This window comes from Solenopsis invicta, chromosome 16 (assembly GCF_016802725.1).
Source record: "Solenopsis invicta isolate M01_SB chromosome 16, UNIL_Sinv_3.0, whole genome shotgun sequence".
NCBI lineage: Eukaryota > Metazoa > Arthropoda > Insecta > Hymenoptera > Formicidae > Solenopsis > Solenopsis invicta.
This window is the reverse complement of record NC_052679.1, coordinates 12,512,029-12,534,989: the sequence shown is the minus strand read 5'-3', so window position 1 is coordinate 12,534,989 and position 22,961 is coordinate 12,512,029. Positions and strand designations below refer to the sequence as shown.

Below are 22,961 nucleotides of genomic sequence, written 5' to 3'. Positions count from 1 at the left end.
CACAGTCTTCTGTCTTCTCTCGACTGGCTACGCATTCGTAATTTCGCTCATGTCGATGACATGGTCCTCGCTCTCAGTCAACTTCTGACCTTCGCTCGCGATGAACTCTTTCCGTTAAAATCATTCATAGAGAGGAGACCCCCCGCTCCTTGGATAAACGACAGCATCCGAGATCTCTTGCGCAGGCGGGACGTAGCCAGGAGAGCTTTCCTTCGCCTCCCCTCTCCCTCGAGGGGGGAGACTTTCCGCACGCCGCGCAACCAAGCCAAGTCCGCTATAAAGTCCGCCAAAAACACCTATCTTACCAAAAGGCTTGGCTCGACCTCTAGCGCCGCTCGACTGTGGTCTGACCTGCGCTCTCTGAGCCTCGCTAACGCTGGGACCCCGTGTCCACATCTAAATTTCTCTCCAGAAATTCTGAACACCTTCTTCTCCTCAGCTAGCCTCGCCTCGCCCGATCCATCTATCCTTCCGCCCGGCTCTCTTTATATCTCTCCTCCTGATCCACTCCACTCTTTCTCTCCTCTCCCCTGCCCTTCTGTCTCCTCCTCGCTCTTAGCCGATCCTTCCACCTTTTATTTCCTTCACATTACGCCCGATGCTTTGCTGCGCGCTCTACGCCGCAGCACCTCCAACTCCTCTGGACCCGACGACATCAACCGTCGCTTCATCTTAATGTGTCTTCCGTTTATTTTTCCTCTCATCCTCGATATTTTCAACCGGTCTTTCAACCACTTCTTCCTTTCCCTCCTCCTGGAAACTCTCTCATGTTATCCCACTTCCTAAATCCAAGGATCCCACCTTCCCACTTCCGCCCTATATCCCTGCTTTGCTTTCTGTCTAAAATCCTCGAGCGTGTTGCCTTCGAGCAACTCTCCTCTCACCTACTGACCTACAACCTCCTCGATCCTCTCCAAACTGGCTTCCGAAGGGGGCACAGCACACAGACGGCTCTCCTGAAGCTGCTAGACGATGTGAGACTGGCCATCGATAAAAGGATGGTCACCTTGCTCGTCCTGTTTGACTTTACCAAGGCCTTTGATACGGTCTCCCACGATCTTCTTCTTCGTAGCTGGGCTCTTTCCGCCTGTCTCCCTCCGCCTGCCAATGGGTGCGGTCCTACCTCACGGGGCGTCACCAGCGCGTGCGTGGCCCGGACGGCTCCTTCTCGTCTTGGATGCCTGTTGTTGCTGGGGTCCCCCAGGGCTCGATTCTCGGGCCCCTGCTTTTTTCACTTTTCATCAACGACCTAAGCCCCGTCCTAAGGCATTGCAGCCACATCCTGTACGCAGATGACCTGCAAATTTATATTCACTTTCCACCTGCTGACATAGACGCCGCTCTTGCCAAGGTCAGAGCGGACATTGCCGCAATCGAGTCCTGGGCTCAGAACAACTCCCTCATTCTTAACGCTCGCAAAACTAAATCCTGCTCCTGGGATCCTCTAAATTCATCAACAGCATTCCCTCTTCTAGCATCCAACTACACCTCAATGGTACATTAATAGAATTAACCGATAAGGTCACAAACCTTGGCATCTGCCTATCCAGCTCTCTCAGTTGGTCGGAGCATGTACGTGGCACTTCGAGCCGCGTCAACGGAATCCTTTGGCGGCTAAAGGCTTTCTCCAACTGCCTTTCCTTGCGCCTTCGTACTCAGTTCGTCACGGCTCTCATCTTCCCCGTCTTTGACTACTGTGCGGCCCTCTTCATTGACTTGACGGGGCAACAAAAATTAAAACTAAGACGCCTAATGAACTCATGCGTGCGGTTTATTTTCAACCTTCGCAGGGATGAGCACATTTCGGGGTTTTATGAGAAGATGGGGTGGCTCAGCTCTGACGACAGGAGGGAGTACCTCACATGTTGCCTTCTATTTTCTATCATCCTCAATTCGTCTCCTCCCTATCTCTCCGAAAACTTCCGTCCTCAGCACCGTCCTCTCTCCCACCTGCGCTCCTCCGCCTCCTCTTCCCTCGATCTCGCAATCCCTTTCTGCCGCACCTCCACCTACCAACGTTCCTTTCATTCGACTGCGTGCTCCCTATGGAATAATCTCCCCCCTGCCGTCAGGGAGGCCGCCTCAACTAGCGCCTTCAAGTGCTTGCTCTTCGGCTACCTGAATAGCCGCGGCCCTGCTGCGATGCTTCCCCCCTCGGCTCACACACAGCGTCCATCAACGGTACTCACCGCTAATACCTTTTACTTCCATAATGTTATTTTATTTCTTTTGTTTTGTTTATTATAGTTTATTTTCTTCCTCTTTTTTCTTCCTCTATTGTTGCTTACTACTCTCCTGCAACTTAGTTAGATCTTAGTTCGTAAGTGATATTGTTATTCTTTACGCCTTACTGTATGTACTTCAGAGAGTCCTTAGAGGGCTTGCCCTAGGACAAAATAAATGCTTATTCATTCATTCATTCATTCATTCCCCTACCTATTTATTCATTTATTTATTTACTTACTACCTTCGTGCATCTCGTGTTTGTAATATTTATTTCTTCCTGGTTGACAAAGTTTAAATTAGGCGACTAGTTAACTTTAGACTCAAGGTTGGCTACTGAATTATTCGATTATAAAGTTTATGTTTATTAATAGTTAATGAGCCAACATCGGGCAACATCTGGAGTAATTGTCCTTCGGCGACAAGAATTAAAAAGACATCTAAAGTGTAGTTTTCTTTTTATCTGTGAAGTTGATTTGCTTCAGAGTCGACACATATCGTGTATCAAGAAAATAGTGAAAAAGATTCTTATTATTACTGCAAGCCAAAATCTCAATAATATGCTAATTTAGTTAGCTGCAATAACTAATCTTAGATCGCTGGAAATAGATTATTAAGAACTTATCTAGAGAAGGTTATTTTCATGAAAAACCCATGATAATTATTATGATTATGAATTCAAACAATAGAGTGACATCCTCGAAATCTTGGCAGCCAGCTTGCTGAAGATACTGTCCCTGCTCATGGAGAATTGCAATTCTGCAAAAAGCTATCGGCAGGGTCGACAACAAACTTTGTCGGCGAATTTACTGGCGTTGCCAATAAGGATACAAGGAGAAGAAAAATCATCTACTCGAGGAGTTGGATCTGACTAGTACTCTGTTAGCTATAATTTGTACAGAGTTAAACAAGTCCTCAGAGCGCATACAAGCATAAGTGATGCAATCGTGTGATAAGTGTGAAAGTGATAATCAATTTCAACAAATCAAAAGAGAGGAGGTCAGGTAATGGTTCAATGTCGGGAGTCAGCGCCGGAGCTGGCTTGACAAAACGTCATTAAAAAAGGAAGATGTCCCCTAGACTTGGACAACTTTACGGAGGCGCAAAGAGCGAAGACAGATGAGCTTTTGAGAAGATTGCCATTCCTTTGGCTGTTCCAGGTGAAGACCTGTATAATCAAATAGTTGGATGATAGAAAAGACAAGGATAGCACGTCGAGTCCCTGGCAGAGGATATTGAAAGACTACATTTAAAACTAAATCTGCGTACGGCTAAAAAATTTGTACAAATGCTAACTAAGAAGCAAGCCAAAGCAGAAAATAGTGAGATTGATCACTATCATCTCAAATTCAGCTAATGTAAATAGATTTGGAGAAGCAAGGAACGAGAAAAGAAAATTGCGTAAAATAATAGAAACCCTTAATAAGAAAAAAAACACAAGTTAAAAGAGATAACAAAAGGAATTTAAAATAAAATCACTAGTTGTTGACAATGAACATAAGAAGCCAACTCTCTCAAAGACAAAAAAGATTGGTACTGCGTTATATACGGATATAGTTGGAGACACGGAAATAGAAATGAGAATCTCTTGAAACAAAATACTGCGAGAAGTCTTAAGAGTAATAGAGGTAAAAGCAAAAAAGTCAAAAAAGTTGCTCTTTCTGACGATGTTACGCATGGTTCGGCAGCCATGGGCACAAAAAATTAACTAATTAAACTATTACAAGTTAATTTGAATAACTTCAGGAAGACGCAAGATCTATTAAAAGGATTATGTGCGAAGTAGATATCGACATGACGATCATATCAAAACCATCACATATTTTCTAAAGTGATGGACAAATGACCTCTGGAGAGCATGCTGTGTTACATATCTGTGGTCCCGCAGCGGCCTCAAAAATCAGAGGAAGGGTCCTTTCCCTCCGCCTCTTTCAAAAGAGGGAGGAGGGACCAATGAGAGCATGGGGGAGAGCGCTCGTTGGTTGAAATACTTATGATTGCCCCCCCCCCCCGCTCCTCTGGTTCCCGTAGGTAGAATCGCCGTAGAGTTTTAGTCGGTAAGAGTCAAACATAAACCTTCTCCCTTTTCTTATCCAAGATTTTCCCACGTAAAAAGGGCAGTGTTACATATGGCAAGTGATCTTTCCAAGACATGGCGGATCATTAAAAGAAGAAAAGGTTTTAAGGTTAAACTAGTTTTAACAAATAAAAAAGGCCCGCCAACCTGTATAAAGTAACTTCCATTACCCATGCTCCCATCGGCACAGTTTCTCAACCATTAACCTCACATAGTGCTGAGAGCACTGCTGGAATGATAAATATTTAACTAGTTGATATAACAACGGAACTTTTTTCAGATCATCATTTTATTCGTTATAACTTAAATAAAACAGATATACCAAAACAATTAATTAGAGAAATGAGAGATGGTCTTACAACGGAACTGTCTCTTACCGATTTTGATGAGTTTAGATATGTTGTAAAACATAAAAAAATATTAGACCCATATTTGTTAATCTCCGTATCTCGAGGTTTAAGAATTAAAATACCCCCTCAAAAAATAATTTTATCGTTTTTTAGAAACTGTACACACTTTTATGATATTTTATACTCTGTTTAATGGTGTATTTTTTCCTAAAATCATATTTTGTAACTTACCCCTACGATGCTGTCATCTCGTTTTCTCAAAAATTGAATCATAGTATCATAACATTATTATACATACAGAGGGTTAGGTAAATATTGCCCCTGGTTTCGTGGATTGATAGATCAAGTAAAACTGAGCAGAAAAGTCCTTTATCATTTTTTAATACTCGCCATAGTTAACAAAATAAAAATTAATAAAGTCTTCGAATAAGCGCGTATCACCGCGCGCAAAAACCGCCCGCGGAGACGTAGGCAGCCACGACTGGCGGCGCGGCGCGGTGAGGAGAAAAAGCAGCAGAAGCTACAGCCCGCGAGTGGCGCGGCAAGGAGGGAGAAATAGCAATGGGTACTCATGATCAACGGGCGGTCCTTGCGCGCAGTGATACGCGCTTATTCGCAGAATTTATTAATTTTTATTTCGTTAACTATGGCGAGTATTAAAAAATAGTAAAGGACTTTTGTGTTCAGTTTTACTTGATCTATCAATCCACGAAACCAAAAGCGGTATTTACCTGACACTCTAAATATAAATAAATTTTGCATTTGATACACTTTAACCTTTAACCTGTTTTTTTGTATTAAAAGAATATAAACTAAAATTAATCAGTTGTTATATAACTGTTATAACAAAATCTCAATTTTACAAAAATTGGAGATTTTAATTTGCGCTTTTTTTAATAAATTTATGTATTTATTTCCAATCATTACAACGATCCACGCTCTGTCCACATCTCCTAAGTCATGTACACATCAACAAATTACATGTTTAAACTAAATTACTTTATCGCAGTGCACTCCCTTGTATCTTCGCCACTTAAGCTTATTGTACATGGGATTTCCAATAAAAGACATCTTGCAAATTTTTTCAAACTTGTCTGTAGTAACTTGACAGTAGTGTACATTGAAGATAACTCGAAACAGTCGAAACAATTGTATTTATTTAATGTATTGTAATTGTTTTAAAACTGTTAAAATTAAGCCTCAATAACTGCGCTTAACTTTCATTTGCCCGTCTTTTTAAGAACTCTTTTTTATAAAAATATAATACTATAATACTATTTACGGGCATCAATGATATATCAAGACACAGATAATCAGAGAAGACAGAGATAATCTTTAAATTTTTTAGTATTTAAAAAAAAATAACCGTTAAAAATTTAAAAGTATATAAATAAACAGTATCATTTGTTTTTAAAAATATAACTCTTATAATATTTAGTATTATAAAATATTTAATTATTTTTATAAATTAATAAGTATTTATAGTTAATAAGTATTTAATCAGCTTCGCTATAACTATTAGTTTATTTTTAATTAATAACATACAATTGTAAGTAAAAAGAAATCTGCTCGGTAGTGGTAGTCGTAAGTAGAAAAAAATCTACTCTACTGTAAATTAAAACAAAACTAGACTAAACTTACGTGAGATATAAAAATTCCGGGTTCTTTTGCACCAAATGGTGTACATGAATGATCGGTTCCTCCTATGATACTGAAGCCTAAAGAGCCTTCTTTGACAAGGACAACATCCTAAACAATAAAAACTAAATTAATTACACATTCAAATAAAAATTTCAATTTTTTAAAGTGCCAAAGATATTAATGGGAATAAAAGTTTAGAGAGTATAATAAATACTTAGTATGTAAAGGATAGAAAAAGCTGGATTTGAAACTTTTTAAATAAATAAAGCAGTGACAACGATACTTCTCCACTTACTCCACTTATTAAACATGATATGGGACGAAATGAATCTTTACGCTACTTACCTATTCTCATGCCAGAAGATAAGCACACTGTGATTATCATAGTCCATCGATAATTATCAAAAATGATATGAAATTGATTCTAAGATCATCCCATTAATACATTTTTTAAATAATTTAAAAAATATTAGAAAAAATAGATATAAAAAAAACTATAATTGAGCAAAATTCCACATGTACATCAGTTTCACATATAAATTAATTAAAAGATATAAATGTTTAAACATGCATAAAATAATTATATATGAATGGATTTCTGAAAACGTTCAACTTCCGATTTCAATAAAACATACACGGAAAAAATGACTATGGGTGTAACAACAATAATCTCTATGTTTAGAAAAGAAATGTATGTGAATTCTAGTTATATCAAATACATCTGTTAAAGTATGGTCATCTTTACAGTTTTTACACCCAGTGTCCTTAGGACTTAGTCCTTAGGATAAATAACATTAAGTTATAATATCCTCAAATATGGTTGCCACAACCAAAGGATTTGCTATCTTTCTAATATTGTCAGTAGAATAAATAGTATGGTTGTGAAACCTATAGAATATAATTGCACAATACACTAAAAGTTTATTTCAGTTCAGTAGCGGTTCTTACGCCATATTATGTGAAATCACATTTACGGCAAACGACGTATTTTATCAGAAATATATTTATGTCCGCTGACAGATACATCAAGAATATAAAACTACGTTCCGATGTACATTGCTAGTGTGAACTACAGATTTTTCAGTACTGACAGTGAATTTCGGAACACAGCTAACAATAAATATTACTCGCATGTACTTGCCTGCAAGCAGCGTACATATATTGTTCGGGATAATAAGCAAATAGAGACAGCGCTCAGGAGCGGGAGTGGGAGCAAAAGCAAGAGCGTGAGCGTGCGCGTCTGTTGTCAAGCGACGGAGCGGCGACGCGTGGGATTACTTTGTCTCACCGTTGCTGGCCGTTATGACTACAAAAAATGAAACGACGGATTGGTGTTTCCACCAATTCGCGATTCTTTTAGAAGAATTTAGAGGCCGGAAAGACTGTGGAATTTTCCAGTTTTCCGCCGGAAGTTTCTAGAAGGATCACAGTAGTTATAAGAGGCCGACGCCAAGCTCGCCTTGCAGTCATTTGCTAAGTTCAAACATAACATTGTAAAATCAATTATGCAACTAATTTGTTTATAATAATTATAACTACAATAATTAAGAAAGCATTATATACGCTTCTTTAGATAATTTTTCCCATTAAATCAATTGGCGCAATCAATTTCCCTCTGTAGTCAATTTTTAACAATTTGTTTATAACAATTAGTTGCAAAATCGACTTTTGCAACGTGCTTTTCACATCAATGTTTTTTTTTTATGCTCCAGTCTAATTATTACTTTTGGCTATCTTTATTGGTCTGGTCATGGGCAGAAACAGGTTTTAATTATTTATATAATTTATATTAAAAACAACTAACAATATCTAAATAATTAAAGAACTGGTGAGTGTTCGCGCGATACTCAAGACGCAAATTTCTTCCTGTTCAAATCAACTTTAATATAACTTTTTATTAACGATTTCATAAGTACATGATTAGCTCAAAGTTAGTATATTACGTTATTGTTTAGAAAATCTTAGGTTTGAATCCCGCCGGCGCTGATGCGTTTTCAAAAATTGTAAAATAATGCGTAATTGTAATTAGGGAAATAGGAATCTTATATGCGAAACAATAAATACAGATTATTAAACTATAAGAATAATAAGATCTGTTAAAAAACTAAAAAAAAAAAAAAAAAATGTATATTTGCTAAAAAGTATATGTAACTATGGTTGCAGAAACAATATTATTACGATTGTAGCATCCTTATGTAGCTACTCTCACTAAAGTTGGGGCAACTATAGGGGTCACTTCCAGAGTACTATGTTTCCCACAATCATTTTGTATCAATGGGCGGAAAATAATATTATCATTTAGTTGTGGCAACCGTAACTTTTTCTCCGTGTAATAAAAAGGTTTATTTGCGACTAAATAAGAGAGATTATTGGCGATTTCTATAATAAAATCTTTTTCTAAGATGAAATGATAAAAATATATGTAAACATTTCCTTTCGTACAGTCAGCCTCAAATGACTTCAAATTGACTTTAATGTTGATTGTAAATTTCGAAAAGATCAAAATTATTGACCTTGTCCATAGTTTGTTATTTATTAAAAAGTTATTAACAAAATAATTTTCATAAAATATTATACAAGGTATAAACAAAAAGGTTTTGCACTAAATTTTATATGTAAATCATTAAATATGTTTTAAAAGTTTTTATATTCAAAAGACCTTAAAAACGTATTCCACGCGTGGGCTACCCAATCTCCTCTACTTAGGGGCAAAATAAAGTTTACAGTTGTGCTGTTACACATGAGTTTTCAACTTTCCACGCTTTCAATTGACCAGATTGTCATTTCAATCTGAGAATGTGATCAATATCAATCAAGACAAAGATCTGGATTGGATTAGATTGTACTTTTCAAGTTTCGCTTGACCGTTTTCGAAAGTTTATTCCTCCATACACATAGTGCAATCTACAATTTTCATTTTCTGTGATAATGGAATTTTCATAATTACCTTCCTTTAAATTACAACTTTACGTAATTATTTGTTTAAATATCTCTCAATTATGTCTTCAATTATGCAAAAAAGCTGGGAAGAAAATCACAAAAAAAAAGATAATAACAGAAAGAATGACGATGATTTTTTATATACTTTCTTGTATGTTCTTTAGAGTCAAAATAAATTCAGAATGCTTAATTAATAATTCAAAAATTAAAAAACATTTTTATTGATTTAAAATTGATTATTGTTTTGAGCAAATTTGATTAGTTCGCAAGTTGCAGTCAAAAAATAAGAGTGATATAAAAAATTGTAATATTTTAAACAAAAATTTCTACCGATATACAGAGTGATTCAGAACGACCCATGTGTCCCTGTAAAGACGTGTTCTTGGATAAATTCTGAGACGATTTTTCCTGTACGAAAATTTTGTCCGACGCTTACTTTTTGAATAATAAGAGGATAAAGTTAGCAAATCACGGGCCGTGTACACATGGTAGACAAAGGCGGCGCAACTCACCGTCCGATACGGGTAAGCACCCGCGTGTGTACACGGCCCGTGATTTGCTAACTTTATCCTCTTATTATTCAAAAAGTAAGCGTCGGACAAAATTTTCGTACAGGAAAAATCGTCTCAGAATTTATCCAAGAACACGTCTTTACAGGGACACATGGGTCGTTCTGAATCACCCTTATTATATAAAAACACAAATTGATAAGCCTAAACGATCATAGCTAAATCTTAATGCTAAAGTAATCTTTCTCGTGTGATTTTACATACAATTTCTAATTCGCTCAATTGTGTACCGTTATCTTCGGTTTCAAACACAGTTCTTAAAGCTCCTGACTAGACGCCGCAGCCATATTAAAGTTGTGACGTCAAAGTAAAAAATAACACGTAAAAATTTAATTAGTGACATAATAGATAAAGAGAAATTAGTAAATAAAAAGAATTTGGATTAAAAAAAAAAAAATAAGATCGCTTCAAAATACTTATAAAAATAGACCTCAACTATCCTTTTTTCCCCTGATAGTAAATAAATAATCGTAAAAAGCTCGTGAAGTGAAGCTCAGGCAGGAAAACATACCTATGTTAAAGTTTGATCCATGCCATTTATAAATAAAGAGAAATTGGATAAAATAAAACAACGAGATTCCTTTACACTTGTAAAAATGGACCTTGACTATCCTTTTTCGGCTTAACAGTCAGTAAATAATAGTAAAAAACAAGTAAAATAAAGCTATTCAGACAGGAAAACATACGGTTAAGCTAAAGTTTCCGCTGTGACAATTGTAAATAAAGAGAATTTGGATAAAACAAAACAAAATCGCTTTAAAACATTTGTAAAAATGGACTATCCTTTTTCCACTTAACAGTTAAATAGTAAAAAGCACTTAAAGTGAAACATCAGATAGAAAAACACACTTATAGCTATTGAAAGGAATGAAAAATATGCTTTTATATATAAAATTCAAAGAAAGTTTACTTGCGGTCCATTTTTACAAATTTGATAAATACGAAACAAGTCATATTTTCACAATAAAATATAATAACAAAATGATATACACAATAAAATTTTATCATCAATCTATCACGTTTCACGCATATTAGTTCTAATTTTGTCCGCAACGGTACGTCGCTACCGTCAACGCGGAGTTCTTGGCTGAGGCATTAGAAGCCTTAAATAAGAATATCTCGATTGATACATAAGATAAATAAAAAAATAAACTGACAAGCTTAAACGATCATAGCTAGATCTTAGTGTTAAAATAATATTTATACATATAATTTCTAATTCTTTATAGTTTTCGGGATACCGGAATTTGTAGAGATGCCTGTCAGTAATTTTCAATTTAATTACGTGATATTACATTTCCGGTTCAATTTAAGAACGGTGTTTGAAATCAAAAGCTACACAGTTCAAGAGGAAGACACATGATTCAAAAGAATTAGAAATGGTATGTAAAATCACACAAGAAACGTTATTTCAGCACTAAGATCTAGCTATGATTGTTTAAGTTCGTCAATTTATCTGTGTTTTCCAATATTGAGATATTATTTAAAAAATGCACTTTATACATGCGTTTGTATAAACTACTACTAGCTGTTAAATATTTTCAAGTTTTTCGGTAGTCAAACTGGCTACCCGTATGGATTGCAAGGGGATTTAGGTTCATAGCCAAGGTAATATTCTTCACAACAAATTCTTTACAGTTTTCGAAATAGGGGGATTGTAGAGATGCTTTTAGTATCCTCAACATTATTTCAATTTAATTTTGTAATATTACAATTCTGGTTTAATTTATGAACTGTGTTTAAAAACAAAAGTAACGGCAAACAGTTTGAGAAAATTAGAAATTGTAAGTAAAATCACACAAAAAACGCTATTCTAGCATTAAAATCTAGCTGTGACTGTTGAAACTTGTCAGTTTATTTGAATTTTAATATTATTTGATAAATAAATAAATAAAAATAAATACTTAATGATCATTAAAAATATATAAAAAATAAAAATGCAAGTAAAAGTTTTCGGTATAAAAATAAGCCCAGCATATTTAGTTCCATAATAAAATTAATAAAATGAAGCAAAATTGGTAAAACAGTAAATGCAGACAACACAATATAAAATAGCAAGATAAAAAATAAAAATGAGATGTAATGCGATTGTAGGAGTTGGTGTAAGAGTAAGACGACATCGGTAATACATGTGCAATGTATTTGATGCTTTTCTAACTAACAGGCACATACCTCAATAATAAGTGGTTGCACCAATTGGTTGTCAGTCACTCTAGTTACGACGGTCTCGGTGAGTGTACTCTTTGTGATGGTCTCAGTAACTGTACCGAGTGTGGTAGGAGCTGGAGGAAAGTTAACATCTCCAGGCAAAGTATCGGGCTGCTTTATCGTCACTGTCACAATGGGGCCCTGATGGGAGTCTGGTGAAGGCGAGGATGTTGGAGGTCGAAGGAAATGAGCGGGGATCATAGCTTGAAATTCCTCGTTGGTGATTGGCTTCGGTACCTGTATGTCTTCCTGCGGAGATGCCGATCTGGGCTCCGCATGGGAAGTTGTAGCTGCAGAACCAACATTATTTATAGGTGTCGTCTGTAAAACACTATGTCTTGGAGCTGGTTGTGGATACATTTGATTATTTGTTGAGCTGGGAGACATTGGTGAAACGTTCCTCAGAACGTTTTCCGAATCAGTTACACCATTCATTTTAGGCATCTCATCGACATCGGATTTTACAGGCAATGCCGGTGGAGACGGTGGTGTTTTTGAAGTAGGACTCGGTGTCAACGCTTTGTCAGCATCCATAGAGCGACGAAAACCACCATATCCAGGCCTATTTGCCATATAACTATTAGCATTATACAGGCCTGTATAAGGTTTTGGTGCACCTATAACACGTGGTGACTTTTCAGAAGGAGTTACAACGGTGGCAAGATTTGCTTGAGAAAGCGGTATTTCCCGTTCGACTACTAATCGAACAAATCTTTCTAAGCCTGTAAGTAAAGCCACTGCTTGTTCATGTTTTGCTCCTCTCATATCTACTCCATTAATCTGCAAATTACAAATTAAATTACAAAAATGATTAATTTGTACATTAAATGTTATCGTTCAATACAAATATAAGATTTCAGATCGCTACAGATCTCAGCAAGAAGTAACATTAATATACGGCATTTTAAAGTTAAAGAGTTAACTTTCAAAAAAACTTATGGCATTGTCATTCTTTTTAAAAGGTATAATTATGTAACAAAGAAAATATGCGGTATTTTTATGTGTCTAAAAATCCACTTAAAAAAAAATCATATTTTTGCAACAAAAAACTTGTAAGAACTTTACAATATAGCGTTTTAAAGCTAGAATCATACTTTTAAAAAAATTGTCATTATCATTCTTATTAAAAAATGTAATTATATAACGAGGCAAATGTGGGGTATTTTTTATTAATTCAAGGTGTTTAAAATTGAAAATTTATTTATTTCACATTCTGCGCAGAAACCCCACAGCATTATACAGTATTCTAACTTTAGTCAGAGTACATGCGAGTGACACACGTAAAAAGACCTGCTCGAATGTTTTGTCCGGTTTTTTTTATATAAGATTACTCACAAAAAAGTTTCACTCACACACAATATTAGTCCTACAGACTCCAACAAAACTTTGCTGCCGTGTCGTTCAAATTCTAGTTGATCAACCAATCAAAAGAAAAAATTTTAAACTTTTTTTATCCCCTGGTTTGAACCTCCTACCTCATTCCGTCTTCACACGGCAAGTATTCAAAACTTCATATGTAGCTTCTCAGACCCACTTGTGTGTTTAAGAGTTAACTTTGCGTCAAAATTGAACAAGACGATGCCACATGCATTGAGCAAAAAAAACAAGCTTGATCACAATTTAAGAGCGTTTCGTTGCTCAACCGACATAGCATCTTTTTTGATCAATTGATTATATGCAACAAAAAAAAAAGAATTTTCTATGATATAAAACAAAGTTAGTGTAAACCCAAAAGTTTAGCTCAGAGGACTTCAAAACAGAACATTCATAGATATGTTAAGTGTATGGTGAGATATGCGCAAAATTGTCTGCTATAAGCTCCTACTAAAAAACCAGATAATCAATATGAATTTTCACTGTCAGTAGTTTAAAAAAGTTCAGACAAAACTCAAGGAGCTCCCAATCGTAAAAAAATAGTCCTCTTCAAACAGGACAACGCTCGCTACCATGTGAATGCATCTACGAAAAATCGGAGAGATTAATTAGGAACTTCTCAAACATCTACCATATTCCCCTGACCTCGCGCCATCCAACTATCATTTTTTCAGCAAAATTTTCTTAACAGGAAAAATTTTGATTCAGCGAACAAAATTCAAAGAAAGTTAAAACATTTATTTAATTCCGGGACTAGTGCTTTCAAAGACTGAATTTTTAAGCTTGGAGATCGATGGCAGAAGGTCATTAAACGAGAAGGAGACTACATTGATAATTAAACTAAAAGCGGTTTTTGTAGAAAAATATTTATTTCTTTTTGCATAAAATACAAAGACTTTCTGATCAACCTGATAACTACAATTTGAGTTCTCTATGCCACCAATGAACCATGTTTGTTGAACACGGAATGGTGTGCATTCTGCCATTTATATTTTGTGATCCTCTTAAAATGAGTCCCCATCTTGACATGATGGTGGAGGTTGTGACCGCATTTAAGGCACCGACTCAAGGTCTCACAAAAGCGGTGGAAGAAAAACCCTCCAAGTTAAAGTATTAGCTACTGTACTAAGAGCTGCGTGGCGCAAGAAGTGCTGCATCGCAAATGGTGTTTCTTGGATATCGAGCGCTTTTCGGAAATGTAATATGCGCCAAGCCTCAGGCATTGATACGCACCGCAGTACTCAAGAGATTTATATGAATCAAACAAATAATTAAAATTTTAAATAGGTACGAGATGATATAGACTTTTCTACCTTGAGTAGCAAAAGCCTTCAAAAACGTGGGAAACGGAAAGAAAGCCCACATTAGATACAGTGGAGTCATAAAGCAACGTTATGAAAAAATGTTGATGGCAGAAAGAAAGATGCAGCCTGATAAGCACGGATATTAATTCAAAAAGAGACTGGTTTCGTAGATTTCATACTAGAAAAGGAACTATACATTCTCAACAGAAGAAACAAACCCACTTTTACGGACTCTAACAAAGGGACAATACATTGTTTGGATCACCAATTTGCACAAGAATTTTATATACAGAGTGTACCAGTAGAATCCGGACAAATCCATTATAAGTTTTCAAAATCATTTATTTTAATAAAAAAATAATCGTATAAAAAATATTTTTATATTTGAGTTAGGGCATCCCTAGAGGGAGACAGGTGGACGCGTGAGAATATGCTCGGACAGTCAAGGTGCTATCAAGGCACTCAAAACTCCGATTTGCACCTCGCAGCTGGTCTGGGACTGCAGAAATGTACTGGAGAAGCTGGCAAAGGCTAAAGAAGTTATCGTGACCTGGGTCCCCGGTCACTCGGGGATTGAGGGCAATGAGGAGGCCGATCGGCTCGCCAGGGCCGCATCAAGAATGGAGGTGTTCGGGCCGGGACCGGTGCTGGGGGTCCCTTTCTGCCTTGAGAGGAAGAGGCTTCAGGCCTGGCTACGGAACGAGCACCTCGAGTTTTGGAAAAATGAGCTGAGGACCAAATGTCGACAGGCCGGGGCTCTACTGGGCTCCTACCAGCTCTACTGGAAACACCTAGTGAGGGCCTAGTCGGGGACATAAGGTCCTTGAGCAGAAGAGACGCCAGGCTAATAATGCAAATACTGACTGGCCATGGAGCCCTCAATTACCACATGCACAGGCTGGGCCGATCTGATACGGCCGAGTGTAGGGCTTGTGGGGAGGAAGAGGAGACAAGTCCACATTCTTTGTGACTGTCCGGCCTATGCGGGGCTGAGACTAAAACTACTAGGCTCGGCAGTTCCCGAGTCAGGGCAGATTAGCGGAGACCTGAGTCTCTTTTGGAGGGAATCGGGGCTCCCATAGGCGGCAAACGACTGGAGGGTGACACAATGGACAACAGTCTGCGTGCCGTAGGCGGATCTTCGACCCGACGACCGCCCCCTCAGTTTTATTATTATTATTATTAGGGCATCCCTAAAAAACAATTTTATTCTAGATAGTTCTCCTCTTTTTCGATGACCGCTTCAATTTTGGGCCGAAAGCGTGCGCATGCTTTTGTCAAAAACTCTTTCGCCATACTCGCAAACAATGCCTCAATAGCGGCTTTCAACAACACAACGTTAGAATGTCGAGTCTTGTTGCTCAATCACGAGGAGTGTCGCTCAATCACGCACCACACAAAATAATCCAGCAGATAAAGTCTGGGCTGTTAGCAGGCCAAAATTCCTTACTCCGACACATGCTCATGTTTTTGAAAAGCTGATTCTTCACTAACTGGCCGTCTAAGAACTTCTTTGGATCCTTCGGAAGCCGCATGGCGATAAGTAATGTCGTAAATCGTCGATTTCGGGTAATCAAAGAATTTTATTACTTCGGTTACAGTACGTCCCGCGCAAATATTTTCAACAAGCACGGCTCTCCGGTTACATTCTGGTCACTGCTTAACTAGCTCGGCCATGACAAAGTTATGTTTTTATTCCCAATGGATGAGGCTTACTTGAATGCTATCTAGTTGCCGGCTCACAAGTTATTATATAACAAAAATTTAAAAATTGTCCGGATTCTACTGATACATCCTGTAATCTAGTACTCTATCAAAAAGTTATCTGAGTAAAAGAACAAGATGCACCTTTTAGCCGTTTTTGTAAGAAATTATTTAAGAAAATAAGGCGTTCCTTATATATCAGTTTTGTTACATCACTCGGCAAAAAAATAGTGTAGCTCAGAGGTTAAGCGCGACTATTGAGCTGCCGATCTGAGTTCGATTCCTGCCATTCTTTTTTTTTTTTAATGCAATCTAACAACGAAATTTATTCATATAAAATTAAGTTAATTTAAGCAACAATTTTATTTTCTGATATAAAATTTTAGGCCATTATTTAAATATAATTATAATTTAATATAAAAGTATAAACAAATGCATAATAATAATCTAACATTTTTATTTATCGTCGTTATCACTATCAATGTCTTCTACAAATTGTTTACTATCATTTTGATAATTCTTGTCATAGAAGCACGTAAAACAAAGATTTGGCTGACACCATTTTTTTTCTTTGAAGTTAATTAAGACAAGAAATTATACAAGAAATTATAATACAAGAAATTATAATGAATACATTAAATAAGTACATAATATGTTATCAAAATACCCTGTAAAAAGAATGACTGTGATACAAATAAAACTATTCAAAATTTAAAATTTTTACAGTAGGCTAATATTTACTGTTGTCACGGAGAAACGTAATTTTTTTACTTTATGCAAATTTTCCCAACAACTTGAAAAAAAAAGGGTTTTTTACAATAGACAAAATATATGAAAATAGCTCCCTTTTTTATACATTTAATTGTAAACTCAAAATTGTGACATGATAAAGCAATTTAAAAATCGGATCCATATTCAGCATCCAAAGAACTATAGAAAATAACTGGTCTTATTTTGATGTTTAAAAGTTTTTTGTTGAACTGTGCTCTTGATTTTAACTGTATAAAATTAAATTAAAATTAAATTAAAACATGTATATTAAGACTATTCATTAGAACAATTAGCAAAGTGTTCAAAAAAGTATATGCAGTAAAAGTTCAATGTATTATTTTTCCAAATAATTTTAACCCTTAAACACATAAGTAGGTCTGAGAGACCCCATATAAAATTTCAAACGCTTGCTGTGTAAATACGGAATAAAATAGAAAGTTTGGATCAGGACGTAAAACTAGTTTGAAATCTCCTCTTTCGATTGATATCGTTGATCAACTTTTTTGGTCAATTAGAATTCAAACGGCACAACCACGGAGCGGTAGCAAAGTTTTATTAGGGTCAATAAGACCTATATAGTGTGTGAGTGAAACTTTTTTAAGAGTAATCTTATGTAAAAAAAACTGGACAAAACACGTTCAAACAGATCTGTACGCGTATGTTACTCTGTCTAAAGTTAAAATACTATAGTGCCATAAAAAAAAAAACTTTTGCGTAGGGTCCAAAATATAATATCAAACACATTAATTTTCAACTTTAGACACCTTGAGTTAATCAAAAATACCTCAAATTCGCTTTCTTACGTAAGTATATTTTTCAATAAAAATGGCAGTAACAATTTTTTTAAAAGTATGATTTTTTAGCTTTAAAACGCTGTATTGTAAGGTTCTTAAAAGTTTTTTGTTGCAAAAATATGATTTTTTTTAAAAAAGTAGATTTTTAGATACCTAAAAATACCTCATATTCTCTTTGTTATATAATTATACTTTTTAAAAAAAATGACAATACCATAATTTTTTTTTTAAATATGACTTTTTAGCTTTAAAATGCCGTATTTGAAAGTTCTTAAAAGTTTCTTGTTGCGGAGATATGATTTTTTAAAGAAAAAGTGGATTTTTAAACAATTTCTAATTTTTGCTCAATGGTTTTTTTTACAACTTAACAATAAATTATTTTTCGGCAAAGCCGATTATGCATTCATATTTCTGAGATTCTCAACTTACATGTGAAAAAAAAGTTTGTTGAAAAATGTTGATTAGAACCAAAGTTATAACTTCTCAAAGTTGAAAAAGTCTCCCAAACCCAAAAATGTGTTTACGTATTTTACGGGATCGGTATTTGAGGGTTAAGTACATAAAACAAACCTCAAGTGACTAAATGACAAACGGGATCATAGTGAAAAAAAATACTTGGCGTGCCCGGGTCTCTTTATATTACGTTTTATATATTTAAATAATACGACTCGGGCACGCCAAGTATTTTTTTTCACTATGATCCCATTTGTCGTTTAGTTACTTGAAGTCTGTTTTATAAAACTTAAAATTATTTGGAAAAATAATAGATTGAACTTTTACTGCAAATACTTTTTCAAACACTTTGCTTATGTTCTAATAAATAGTCTTAATATACATATTTTAAAAAAGTTTAGAATTTACGTGGGTTTAAAGAAAAATACTGTTGTGTTTTATTATGTCTAATAAAATACCTGGGCAATTGTATGATTTAATCTTTTTGGAATAGTTTAATTTAAAAACACGTTTTTAATATAAGATAGACTAATATAGGATACTTTTTTAAGAAAAGAGTTTTTGTTATAAATTTTGAAAGACTATACGACACTTTCTTATATCTGGCATACATTCTTTCTTTTTCTTAAAAAAAGATTTTTGCAGAGATCTCACTACTTTTTGGTACACATTTAATTGAAAAATGTTTTTACTTTTAAGAAAATTTTAAAAAAGATTATTATTTTTATAGATAGCAAAATTTGTAATTATATTCTCAACAAAATGTACAAATCAATCATAATATAATATTAAAAAATCTACTTTCCCTACTAAACACAGCCAATATTTTTTTTTTCAATTATCTTCAAATTAGCTTGATAATTACAAAAATTTATTAATTATAACTAAAATACTAAATACATAAAGAAATTAAATTTCTTATTATTGTACATATTTTTATTTCCTATTATTGTACATTTTTTAACCTTTAAACACGTGAGTTGGTCTGAGAGATCCCATATAAAGTTTCGAACGCTTCCTGTGTGAAGAAGAAATGAGGTAGGAGGTTTGGACCAAGACATAAAAAAAGTTTGAAATCTCCTCTTTCGATTGATATGATTGATCAACTTTTTTGGTCAACTAAAATTCGAACGGCACAACAGCAAAGTTTTGTTAGGGTCAATGCGACCCTAACAATATAGTGCATAAATAAAACTTTTTTTGTGAGTATTTTACATAAAAAAGCTGGACAAAATACGTTCGAACAGGTCGGTTTGCGGATGTTACTCACATATACTCTGTCTAAAGTTGAAATACTATAAAATGCTGTAGAAAAAGGAGTTTTCCAAAATATATCATAAAACACATTAATTTTCAATTTTAGACACGATTTAATCAAAAATACCTCATATTCGCCTTGTTACATTAGTACATTTTTTAATAGAAATGACAATGATATAACTTTTTTTTGAAAGTATGAATCTTTAGTTTTAAAACGCCGTATTGTAAAATCTTTAAAAGCTTTTTGTTGCAAAAATATAATTTTTTTTTTAAATTGGATTTTTAGATGCTCAAAAATACCTCATATTCTCTATGCTACATAATTATACTTTTTAAAAGAAATGACTTTGCCAAATTTTATTTTGAAAATGTGACTTTAATTTTAAAACGCTGTATTTGAAAGTCCTTAAAAGTCCTTAAAAATTTTTATAATAATTAATAATAATGTACTTACATATAATAATAAAATTAAGCAAATTTTTATTAATTGTTCGCGATCAAACCAACCAAACAATCTTGTATATTTTTATTGCGTCCTGTAGATTTAAGTTTCAAAATTCAAGCTGTTACTTTCAGTATTTCTTGTGTACCATCGATTATCTCGACCAGCTTCGGTGCTGTTATTATTTGCTTGTGTATACGGAGTCGAGTGTTCGGTCGCTCCGTTCTCTATCACGCGCTAACAGCGGGGACAACTCGGCGGGAAGATCGTGACAAAATATTGAGATTCTTCTCCTAAGACGCTGGCCACGGTCATCTTGTTAGACCAGTCAGCCAATTAGACGATTTCCCGCGGAAAGATCTTTCCCCCGAATTGTTCCCGTCGATCGGTCGCTCTGCCGAAGATCTCGCCGCTCAACCAGACTCTCAGAGTGATTCGACCGAGAACGATCGCAGTTAAAATCGCGCCGCAACCGTGAGATTGAAAATTGATATATTACTGACCGACGCTGGTCGGAATTTGTGTGTGAAAGCCAACGACAAATTTGTTAACGCCAGTGGCGTGCATAGTGAGACTATTTGAACAATAAAGGTCTTTCGTGAATTTTGGGCAGCGGACCTATTGAGTCTTTCTTTCAATCTCAATCCTCGCGCCTTTAAATTTCGCACGCTCGCGGAGCAGCTGATCGCGGTCGATCCTCGTCGCGCCTCTCGGCTCACTCGAACGCTGTCGCGCTCAGCGGCAGGACAACGGCAAGCTGCGCCTTACTTAACTTACGCGTCTCACTCGCGCTCACTCGAGCTCGCCCGGCAAACTCAAGTTCGCGCACGTTCTCTCTTGGCAACGTGCAGTCGCGAACATTAATAAAAATTTATTAATAAAAATTTGCTTAATGTTATTATTATATGTAAGTACATTATTATTAATTAATTTAAAAATTAATAAAGATAATGCAATTATAAAATGTAATAGCAAAAAACTTTAAAAAAAAGTTTGATGCTGCGGAGATTCGAACTCGGTCCGCTGCGGAGAAAAAAATGTAACGCTAGCACTTAGCCTTCTCAGCCACAACGTTCTCTTGGATATTGGTTCAAGATTTTAGTACTTAACGTACAAACGTCCCAATGTTAAACTTGAATTACAATTTTCTTAAAAAATAAGGCCCATTCACGCTAACCCTTTAAAACTTTTAATATACTTGTTCCCCCCTTTCGAATAAGCTATGATTCATCTCATTTGGCATTTTACAGTTCTTGCCCACTCCTTGTTAGATTTAACGTTGAGCGAAGCGGACATCTGTCCAATCATTACTGTTTGATGCTGTCTCTAAATTATTACTATTTATTCTCCATCCGTTACACTGTGTAAGTTAAATTATATTCTCCGTTTCTCTTATAATTTTATATTAATGTTGTTTATTTATTCAAATCGTTGCTGTCTCTAAATTATTACTCTTTATTCAAACGTTGTAGTCTGTCCAAATTATTACTATGGTTTTATCGGTTGACATTAAATCCGCACTCTGAACACAGACAGAGATACGTAATTTCGAGACGTTGTCTCACCTTTGACAACTATCTGCGTCATTGAGCACTTGCGTCATGTTAACATTGAAGAATGACGGACGGATGTCAGCATTTGGATATACGCTCAATAACCATGGAGAAATCTAAATTGTATTGCTTCAAACTTATGTAAAAACTTGTATACGGCTAAAGAAAGACAAGTAAGTCCGAAATATCCCGCCATTGACTCTTGGAGTAGAATAAATATTTTTGTTTGTGACAAACTTTACTGCTTGTTTCTCGGCCTTAATTTTTTTTAATATGTTTACAATACAAGCATAAAAAGTTTATTAATAATATAATCAGATCAAACGTTTTAAAACACGAGACTAGAAAGCTTATGTTAATAGCCCAACGTAGACATGTCAATGACTAAAACAGTGTGAGAAGGTTATGGAACGATATCGTTTCATCAGTCTTCCGTGCGCATGCGTCAATCACATATAAGCTAATCGTAGGCTGTAGATGTTCTCAACGCATGCACACAAGTGACCGGTGAGAGAAAATCGTTTCACAATCTCATAACACTGAAAAACCCAATTAGCGCGGTGTTGAGCACGTGCGCGCTGTCTCGCTCGTTTTAATGATGTAACATGCTCTATTTTAAGTTTTGATTGAATGATTCTGATATACAACGTCGTTAACCCGACTCGGATTTAAAACTTACTCAAAAATGTTATTATACCTCTCTCTCTCTCTCTCTCTCTCGAACGCTCTCTCGATTAAGTTAGCTGCATAGATTCATATGTACTTGACCGAAGATAAATACCGGTTGAAGGAATCACCAATTTAAATCGTTTGTATTTCGTTTGTAGAATTTTGAAGTGCAATTGAAAAGGTTTAAAGGTCGTTCTGTTAATTGTAATTAATTATTTTTTACTGTGTATTTAGCCAAAATAATTAACCGGAGGCAAATTACACAAGTAGCTTGTATGGATTAGTTTGTATTTCGCTTGTAAAGTTTTAAAGTGCAATTGAAAAGTTTTGTAGGTCCTCCAGATAATTTTAATAAAATATTTTAAAGTCATGTAATTGACCAAAATATAGGTTTCAAACGCTACTAGTCCTAAAATACCAGAAAGCGCGTTCGGTACTCTCTAGTATATCAATACTCCTGGTTTTTTTTCGATAGTAAACAATAGTAGAGAGGGACTATTACAGTTTCTGAAACAAGGTGAAAACTACAAAAGTGAGCAAATTTATTAGTTGTTGACCAATAAAGTTATAAATATTCTAGTAAATTTGCTCACTTTGGTAATTTTCACTTCGTTTTAAGAACTGTAATA

At 35.4% G+C, this 22,961-nt stretch overlaps 1 protein-coding gene across 8 annotated transcripts in view; it reads right to left on the bottom strand.

The window, feature by feature from the left end:
- The window catches only part of LOC105202532 (protein lap4), a 190,931-nt gene that overhangs the window by 92,268 nt on the left and 75,702 nt on the right, over positions 1 to 22,961 (bottom strand). For 7 of the 8 annotated variants that reach the window (XR_005576583.1, XM_026139151.2, XM_039458965.1 and 4 more), the window contains exons 20-21: positions 11,973 to 12,788; positions 6,292 to 6,399 (exon numbers count right to left, since the gene is read on the bottom strand). Coding sequence is in view for 7 of the 8 variants with exons in the window: in XM_026139151.2 (XP_025994936.2) it covers positions 6,292 to 6,399; positions 11,973 to 12,788 (924 nt within the window). In the remaining variant the exon portion in view is untranslated. The remainder of the gene's footprint in view (positions 1 to 6,291; positions 6,400 to 11,972; positions 12,789 to 22,961) is intronic. The other variant, XM_039458966.1, reaches the window with a different exon arrangement.